At 41.0% G+C, this 10,116-nt stretch overlaps 1 protein-coding gene across 10 annotated transcripts in view; it reads left to right on the top strand.

Annotated features, from left to right (window-relative positions):
- Positions 1-1,315: 1,315 nt before the first annotated feature.
- Positions 1,316-10,116, top strand: part of ryr1b (ryanodine receptor 1b (skeletal)) — a 121,551-nt gene continuing 112,750 nt past the window's right edge. For all 10 annotated transcript variants that reach the window (XM_086036382.1, XM_086036375.1, XM_086036381.1 and 7 more), the window contains exons 1-2: positions 1,316-1,473; positions 3,063-3,136. In XM_086036382.1, coding sequence (XP_085892508.1) covers positions 1,452-1,473; positions 3,063-3,136 — 96 coding nt within the window. In that variant the 5' untranslated portion in view covers positions 1,316-1,451. The remainder of the gene's footprint in view (positions 1,474-3,062; positions 3,137-10,116) is intronic.

Genomic DNA, 10,116 nt, shown 5'->3' with positions numbered 1-10,116 from the left:
GCTAGAGTGGACTAAAGGAGCCTCTGAGGACAAGAAATGCTATTTACACTGATGCAAAGCGACAGTTCTGCAGTCGTCTTAAAGTGGATATGTATGGAAAACGTATTTTTTAAAGACAAACTGTGACGTGAATTCAGATTTGTTTCTAAATAGTCCCTCCCTATATCACGGTTTAGTTTTTGTGGGTTCACTGCACCAGGGTTTTTTGAATTGTTCTTATATTGTGGCCTATTCGCTAGCGGGAGTTTGCAATGATTTTTCTCCACTAGTGATCTGAACCGGAAGTAAAGTCCTTCGTCCTGTTTTAACGAACGATGTCAGGTGGTTGTGCATAGTCCGATTTGCAGTACGAAAGCAATTCTGTCATTCGCTGCTCTTATTCTTCGAGTGTTATAAGAGTGATTTCCAACTATTTCGGATATTACGTCGCAATATCATAATTGCATTTAAATTAATCTATTCGTGCAATGCCGGAAAAGTTACAACAGTTTCCATGATTTCAGAGCTTTTACAGAGTCAGAGGCAGCGCGAAATTAGGCCGCGTCCCAATTTCACATGCGGACAAAACCCAAAGTTAGTTTGATTGGCTTTTTCTTATATTAATAGCTTGTTTGTGTCTCTGATTTTAACCTTGTGAAGCACTTTGTGAGCCCACTGTGAGAAGTGATAAACAAATGAAAATGACATTAGCCTAAGTAAGTCATTTTTAACATTTTTAACTGGACTCTTGTTTGTTTAACTGGCTGTGTTTTTCTTGCTATCCGAAAACATTCTCTTCAAATATGACTTGGGAAACTTAATGAAATGTTCAGGTTCAATTACTATGAGCCGTATGACCTGACATTTCGGGTGCTGACCGGAAATGACATCATAACGAGGAAATGACAACACGCAAACAACGATTTGTCGACTATTGTACTTTAAAAATGGAACAATAAAATCGCTCATGTATGTTATTATTATTATTATTATTATTAATAATTATTTTTACTATTATTTTTTTCCCGGGATTAGACGTTAATGTTTAAGTGACGTTGTAGGGTACAGGTTGAAATTAGTTTAAAACGATCGCCGGTTCCCCTCTCAGTGGCTTTTACAAGTACTTTCTTCTTTCCTTGCCATCTTCCCGGCTCCATAGAGGTGTTAACTAAGCCCATTTGTTAACACAATGTCGCCACCCTCCGGCGTAACAACGACACTGCACGACAAGCAGACGCCAAGTCATATGCCTTGGCAAAAATGAAGCTACGGGCCGGAGATGGGCTGCGCTGGGGACTCTAATTCCCATAATGCACCTCGGGTCGTCGTCTTTGGTGGCGCGTCACCTCCCAGAGCCGACTGCCTGTGATTGCTTCTCTCCATTCTACCGGTAGCAGGCGGGGGTTGTGTCCAGAGAGTTTTTTTCCGCCAATTTGCCATGACGCAGTGGGAGATGAAGGAGAGGATGACGGATGCCGGATGGATACGGAGCAGGTAAGAACGATAGTGTCTGCGTGTGCGCGTGCATGTGGTGCATCTGCATGAGGACTGTGCCAGTGACACTCGTACAGATCCACCTTCCCCAAATGCGTTGTATATTCCTGCTTCCCAACCAGTATTGAGCCAATGTCTATATTTAACATTTGAAAAATCCTGCAAATCAAATATTGCCGATTTGCGGTTTGCTGTTCCGAGATTCACCTATTTCTATGTTTTACTGTGGAACCTCTTTTCTGTACTGCCCTAAGAATCCACAAGATGCCGCCAAAAACCCTTACTTAATGGAAAGTAGCAATTATTGTCAAGAAAGTATGTTTAAGTGATGTCTTCATTGTTCCAAGATCTTTTTGTGTTGTTGAGGAGCTAAATTTGGCCTAGGTTGTTAGCGGAGAGTCCTCAATGCATGTGTTGATTTTTTTTGTCATTTGCCATTTGTTTTTCAGGGCAATTATGTAAGGTGAGTTTTAAAGGATATATGATCTATGATATATGGAGTGTTACATTTATAGTTTAAAATACTCATATAGGTAATTATATATATTTTTGCCGGGTGTCAATTATTTTTTTTCTGGGGGTTTACTGCATATTGAAAAACCAATGATGATAAGATAAGATAAGATAAGATAAGAAGGCCTTTATTGATCCCACAGTGGGGAAATTTTCAGTGTTACAGCAGCAAGGATATAGGTAACACAGGGACGGCGGCATAATGTAGCCATTAATGTATAACATTAACGGCAAACATTCAGAATCAAACCTATGTAAATATACGCAATAACTATGTGTATATATGATCTCGTCTTAATTTATTCTCGAGCTGCAGATAAGGATTATTTTAATAATTGATTATTCTGTTGATTATTTCATGGATTAATCCTGAATCAGATAAAAAAAATAATTTCCATTTCTTTATTGAAAACAGGACATTATTTATAACGGACAGTGCAGGAAATGCACAAATTCAAACTGATTAGGATTCAGTTACTGGCTGGTCCATAACATGTCAGAAAATAGGCAAAAATGTAGATAATTTTTTCCAAAGTTAAAACGGATTTCCTAGAATTTCTAGGATTTCGACTATTTAGAGTTAAGCAAAGTTTTGTGTTTTTAAAAATGACTTTTTCCAGAGCATGTCAATTTAGAAATTTTCAAGTCACCTGCTTTACATGAATTTCTGAATGTGATTGTGGACATGCTAACCCCCCCACACACACACACACACACACTTTCCCCTCAATCCTTTTTTTAGCCTTAGACATGACGAAGGAGGGGAGGGAGGAGGGGAGGGAGGAGTGTCTGTCGGCGTGAAGGAGTGGCATTCCTCCTACAAACATGGTGGCATGGCAAGGTGGGTGCCATGCAGGGGTGGGGGCTGCCCCTCCTTCCCTCACACTCTCTCGCATGGCACTGTGAGAGTCGACCCGGACGGGTGCTGTCCTCCAGCACACCCACACGCTCTCACACCGAGAGACACTGGCAGAAATAGAGAGAGGGAGGGAGAGAGAAAGCGGGGAGATAGAAGAGGAGATAAAACAAAGGTAGAAGAAGAGAGCCAACTAAAGACTCTTGTCTTGTCTCCGGAGGTGCTGCCAGTAACGCGCGGCAAAGGATGGCGGAAGGGGGCGAGGGAGAGGAGGAGATCCAGTTCCTGCGAACGGTGAGTGTGTCTTACTTTTTGCTATACACTGTCAACCTGGAGGTGGCCAGGAGAGTCTGAAACAATCTGGGTGGCGTCGGGCATCAAGTTCATCTCTGGCACTTCACCTGAGTCCAAGTTGTTGAACATGTTGGTGCACCGCCATAAAAGGAAGGAAGTTGTCTTGTTTTCATGTTGGCGAGCTGCTTGCTTTAAACTCGGCACCTGTGTCCCTTCTCGTAAAGCTGGCAGTGGTCATATTCGGCTCTTCTGTGCATGTGTGTGTGGGGGTTTCTATGTTCTTTATTTATACCAGTACCAGGTCATGCATTTAGTAGCAGGACCTTCAGTGGGGTCTTTCCTATCTTCACACCCTAACTAGCACGTTGCAGTAACACAAACCATCAATCGTATTGAAAAATGCAATAAAACAGCACACAACTGTGCCACGTATATCATCTGTTGCAGAATCAATATTTACATCTCTAATAACGTAACAGCACCAGAGATACTGATTAGCAAATGTATTCATATGTGCCGGTCGCTACAGACATGTTTTTGGAAATTGGCTCGAACAAGTTTTGCTCAGATCAACCAATCACAGGGCAGAAAAATGCTGATATCATTGAGGGCCAGCTAGCTGGCCTTGTGAGTATGAATCTGAAATCCAACAGTCCCATTTAAGCACGGGCCAATTACCGTATTACTGTTTACCATAGTTTTACAAAGTCAAGGTTTCGATAACCGCTAAAACTTGCTGTCACCGGTAATTGTGAGGGGACTTCTAAGCATGGCACAATATGATTGGCTGCTCGCAGAGTGAATGAGCAGCCTCTTTGAAGTTAACTGCCTCCAATTAATATTTTTTCCTCCTTCTTGGGGAGGGGTGTGCAGTTACGCATTGAGGATGAGAGAGCGAGCAAGACGAAAGGCGCATTGCAAACACTCATGCCTTTTTGCACTGTTGATTAATATGCATTATTCCAGAAAAAAAAAATGGTGTCAGCGGATACTCGTTAGCCCCAAGGACAACATGAGTAACTGTCGAGTCAGTTTTAAAACTAGCTCACCAGTGATGGGACACTGTGACTCACGATGAAGAATTAAAACAGAAGAAGAATGCGAACATTCATTTATTTATTTAAGCTTAACGTGGTACACGTTTCTCCTGTACCAAATTGTCTATATTTAGTTGTGTTCGATCGTGTTCTACGGAAAAAAAGGCTCTTTTAATTTATCCAAATATTTTTAAAAAACGGTAATTTTAGAGCTGTAATTTTAATACCGCGATTTTTGCTCACGGTTATTATACTGTCAGAATCTAATATGCCTAGTTCCATTAATATTAAATGTTAAAGTCACATTGGCCAGCACTACTGATTCTGAAGGCCTCGGGCAGATTACTTTGACATAAGAGCACATAGAAACTTAAATCTCATTGTACACACACAAAAAAAAAATGTCACTGCTGTACACGCATGTGTAGACAGACAAGACAGACAGACAGACAGACAGATTGGGGCTGGTGCATCTGTTAGCGTGGTTATCTATTTTTATCTGATGAAAGCAAAGCCCGAGCAAGGAAGCTAACGGGGCCCGAGGAGGCGGAGAAGCTAGCGGTTAGCGAACGCCTGTAAGAGACAGCTGACATAGTGGATGCGTCCACTTCGCACTCAGCGGGGTCCCGAAAAAAGACCCCAAAGTGCTGACCTGGTCGGTACTTTCCAAAAGCTGAGGAGAGGGCGGCGTTGCGGAGTGAAGTTTCGCTCGGAGGTTTCCAGATATTGCTCAGCTACATTGCTACAGCTACATTACGGCCAAAATGGAGGCTGGTTGACTTCCTATGTTTTTTCCCAGGGAAAATAATGTGAAGTGAATTCATCTTGAAATATATTTTTTTAAATTCTGACCAAAAAGCTCAACCTTGGCCCATAACACATTTTCTCATGTGTTTGGGAGATTTCAAGCGTGTTTTTGCATGCTGCAAGCAAACCAGGAGAAACTTATCCATGCATTGTAACGGTCTTCTTACTGGTCTCCCTCAAAAGAGCATCAAACAGCTGCAGCCCATTCAGAACGATGCAGCTCGGGTTCTTACCAGAACAAAGAGATCAGGACATATTACTCCAGTCTTAAAGGTTTATGCTGGCTCCCATTTAACTGTAGAATAGATTTTAAAATTTTGCTCCTGGTCTATAAATCACTGAATGGTTTGGGTCCTGAAGACACGAAAGAAGGTCTGATTGAATGTAAACCCCCATAACTATGAGATCTGCAGACTTGGGTCAATTAGTGGAACTGAGGGTTCAAGGTAAACATGGTGAAGCTGCATTTAGCTGTTACGCTGCACACAAATGGAATAAGATGCCAACAGAAGTGAAGTCAGCCCCGAGTGTAAACACGTTTAAATCCAGGTTAAAAACGTTGCTTTTTTCTCATACCTTTGATTAAGGTCCACTAGACAATTTTAAATCTTCCTTTTTTTTGGAAAAATTCTTTCACATGTTTTAGAAACCCACTTTTATTTCTTTACTTTTAAATTAAAAATAAAATTAAGTTTTCTGCTAATGTGCTTAAATGTTGTAGTTTTGTTGGTTGCTTTTGTTTTCTCTACTTTGCTTTTGAAATATTGTTTACTGTTGTGTTTGTAAATGCTTGTAGGTGTTGTGTCTTTGCTTGTGTGAAGGCACATTGAGTTGCCTTGTGTATGAAATGTGCTTTATAAATAAAACTGCCTTGCCTTGCCTTAAACGATTTTGTTAACGAGGGTTAAGCGTTTTGGCCATGATTACAAAAAGTATGATCCCTTCACCAACACAACACTCGAGTCAAGCATTTGTGGTAGCAGCATGTTGAACAGGGTCTGTTTTTATTTATCTGGAACTGGCGATGGGATGAAAGTAGAGTGCAGCTTTTTATGAATTTTTAATAAGTGGTGCACTTCAATGACGCCATGGGGGTTAAGAGTTCAGGGGATGCAAAGTCTGGACACTCTTTGAACTCACCGCAGTGGTCTGTATTGGTTAAATCTTTGTCACATGGTGTATAATATCTTAATAATGGGAGCCAGTTTCTTTTATTGTTCACTAAGTGGCCATGATAATAATCTCGGAATAATATCAACGATAAACTGTATATTGTGAGGTTTCTGTGGAAAATATCACCTACATATGATCCATTTTGGGAAATGTCAATTGTGTTGCGTAGCATTGCATAAGATGTGTGACAATATGGCATGCGAGCATGTCACAGTCCAAACTTTGTTTTCTACCGCTTCAGCCCCTGACTAGACACACTTCTAAATGAATGAAAGGCTCCAGACAATGTTTGTGTTGATTAGAGTTGGATGAGGGGAGGCCTTTTCTTAGTCCGCTGTTTCTCCTGACTTCACATGGACCGAGTCTTTTAAATAAAGTAAATGAATCGGCAGCGCTGGAAACAAACCTATGCCTTAAATCAGTCCAGCAATTAACATTCCAATCAAATGAATGGAACAACCGAAATGGATGTTAATAATTTGTTAATAGCATTTTTACAGGGAATGCAGCCATTGATTGACATTACACCTTTTTGATATAGAAGTATGATCCCATTAGCCAACCGGTGCTGTCGCAATAGCTTTAATAATCCATGTCAAGAAACATGCACGCATGTGTCGTACCTCCATATTCAAATTTCATGTGTTTCATTTCACGTCAACCGAGGGAACTAAAGAACTAAGCTGGTGATGGGATAGTTGTGCTAAACGTGTTGCATGTTATTCATTAGCGTTGACGTCATGTCCTCTTTTGATTTTTGATACTATCCTCATTTTAAAAAAAAATCTGTATCATGTGACTGTATTTCCCACTGTATTTGCTGTACTGTCTGTAGCACAATGACAATTGCTTAGTTTTAAATGGATGCAACCAGTCTTTGTATTGTCTTCAATCTATTGCAATCTGGCGGCTAGGATCAGGGGATGTCATTCATATGCTGTCAGCTATGGGCATGTATTCAATTCAAGTGCAAATTTTTGTAAACAAATACATGTCTTCTTAACAGAGACACTTTATTATTGCAACATTTCTGTCAACAAATTAGTGTCCTAAACACTATAATAGTGCAACCTGTCAGTACCATTCCCATTCTGTTCTGTTTCTAAACAGTGACAATTTCTGTGTAACATTGCTGGAAAGTGCAAATCTACCTGCAAATTTAAAGTGGAAAAATAACTTAAATAAGAAATATCAAATCCAACAAAGTCAATATTAATACTAATATGCTTCAGAAATTGTGTGCTACAAAAAGTGAATTATCAGTTCCCAATGACGGCTTTTTCGTGTCAATCTTCCACTTCATCCATTGCTCTCTGAAGTACTTCTGCAATGTGCGCCCCAGTGTGGGTTTCATTCATTTCACGGGTTTGAAGCACATATGGTTTGGGTTCCCAATCGCTGATGAAGTGTGACAGCGTGACCCTTGACGACATCGCATGTAAGGCCCACTCGCTCTTACGACTCGAGTGCCTTCATCACTTGAGCCCTGCTCTCCGCATGCGAAGCTTGAATTGTTTCCTCAGTGAAATGTTTTCGACTGTGTATTTGGTAGCGTGGCTCTAGAGTGCCCATCATGTAGCGGAAAAACATCATTCTCAACTACGCTATACGAGCGAAGATCCTTGCAAATATACACAGAGATGACGTGTGTGATCGACTTGGCCCTGGGAGAATTAAAAGGGAGTTTTGCTTGCAGTAGAGAACCGGCACTGGTCTGGACAGGAGGCAAATCCAACTTGTTGACTTGCTCCTAGCTCTGGGTGATGCCGCTACAAGTGGCTGCGCATAATCGGCGTGTTTCCAGTTAACTTTATTTTTATGAGACAGTTCGTGCATATAGCAAAGTCCTTCACCGGCTTAGTTCCATCCGTGCTACCGTAATGCAGCCACAACTTTGAGTTGTATGATGTCGGCGTATTTTTTCACTTCAGTCTTTCACTTGCTTCAGCCACGTTCTCTCCCATTGTTTGCCTTCCCCGCCGCTCCTGTGACGCGCGCCCCGAGCGGACCGCCAAGTCATTGCTCAATAAGCATTGAGCGATGAAGGAGCCTTTACAGCAGCCTTATCGTTTTCCTATTGAACGTTAAAGCTGTGTCACTGTTTGCACGGTATACCTCACATGGCCGAGAAAGACACATTCAAGTTGTATTTGAGTTTCAGGCTATAATTGAAGCTTCTTTTTATAGTGTGTGACTATAAGTGTGCACCCAGGAGGGAGACGCCGGAGCAGCCAGTGGCCTACTTGCTAGCATCTATTGGGACGTATCTGTGTGTGTGTGTGGGGGTGTGCGTGTGTATGTGTAAACACCATTTTTAAATTGACCTTACAAGCATCTCCTGGGAAAGGTTTGTGTATCAGTACGTAAGTATGCAAACTGCGCAAGCTGTAGCCCCACGTCTCTGGGCCGCTTGTCCTCACTAGGCTTGCAGGTGTGCTGGAGCCTATCCCAGCTGTCTTTGGGGAGTAGGCGGGGCACACCCTGAACTGGTCGCCAGCCATTTGAGGGGCACATATAGACAAATAAACAGTCACTCTCACAATCAGACCTAGGGACAGTTTTGAGTCATCAATTAACATACCAATCATGTTTTTTGAAATGTAACAGGAAACTGGAGTACCTGGAGAAAATATGTCACTCTCATTAAATGGCACCAAAGCCCAGATAATAGGATAATAATATTTGGTGTTTTGGAAAGTTTTTACAGTGACACACCTCAACTGTTTAAAGGGGAACTGAAATCAAATGTGATTTTTGCAAAAAAACGCTGTGCATGCCAACATTAGTCCAACCAAAGTATTCTGATTAATATTGTGTTCATGGAATAAGAATTAAACAGAATCCTTCATCATTCTTCATCGATCTCAGGGAGCTGCCATGTTGGGCTGCAATGGGCGTCCCAACTAAACTGTTATTTCCGTTAAGTGCGGAACGTCAAGTGACGAAAAAAAGCCGAGCAAACTCCCTGTGTAGGCTGCGGTAATTATGATGATTATTTGAACTAAATTCCGCTTCAAACCATCATGTCATCAACTCATAGTTATGCTAGTTTTCACACCATACACAGAGTTAGCTTGAGGGTCAGCACAATAATGAATGGCATTCAAGGTTCGAGATAAGCGGTTTTGTATCACAGATGTGCACAATGTGCATCAAAACACCTTGAATAGCAAAACTGAGTATCAACCGCCAGGATGTCCCAAAAAGCTTTGCTGGGCGCACGCCCGATAATGTGGCGGCGAGCGTAGTTGGAAATCGAGGCAAGCTCGGTGCTACTTACATCATACCTGAGTAATCGTCGCGTCCATGGTGGCAGATAAAGTACACTGTCTGACACGTATCGTCACAAAGGGACTGCGAGGAAAGAAGCATTCTGACTTTATTTCATTATGGTGAATGCATGCGCGTTATGCGCTGAACTTATTGTAATTCAGAGTCTGTGGACTGTTAAACTGCACCCTGTATTATAAAAATGTTTTAGAATATTGTTTTTATTGAATTTATACTACACAATCCTTACCATGGTGTTTTCTATAGCCTGCACACAAGTAGAACAATAAAAAAAAGGAAAACTGGTACTGAAACTAAGTGTTTTTGAAAAAAATAAAACTAATAAAAAATAACAAAGCTACCCTGAAAACTAATTAAAACTAATTAAATTAAAACAAAGCAAAACTCTCAATGAAATAAAAACAAACTATAATTAAAATTCCAAAACCACAGTAATCCTGTCCAGAACCGAAACCGGAAATGAATTACCGAGCGTTACATCGTACGTCAGCCAGGAGGAGTGGCCTATAAGCTTAATGTATTCATATAGTATAAACTATAAAATATTTATAATGTCAGTAATGTTATTGGATCTGTTTTCACAATAGAGTCCTGAGTTATGATTTTGACTTTTGAGGGTCTTCACAACAAAACTTTTTTTTTTTTTTATTTAGCTTCGCTAAAAGACCGTAC

Source organism: Filicampus tigris, chromosome 7, assembly GCF_054856515.1.
Source record: "Filicampus tigris isolate MCC_2025a chromosome 7, RoL_Ftig_1.0, whole genome shotgun sequence".
Taxonomy (NCBI): Eukaryota; Metazoa; Chordata; class Actinopteri; order Syngnathiformes; family Syngnathidae; genus Filicampus; species Filicampus tigris.
Note: the sequence above shows the minus strand (reverse complement) of the source record. Positions and strands in the feature narration are given on the sequence as shown.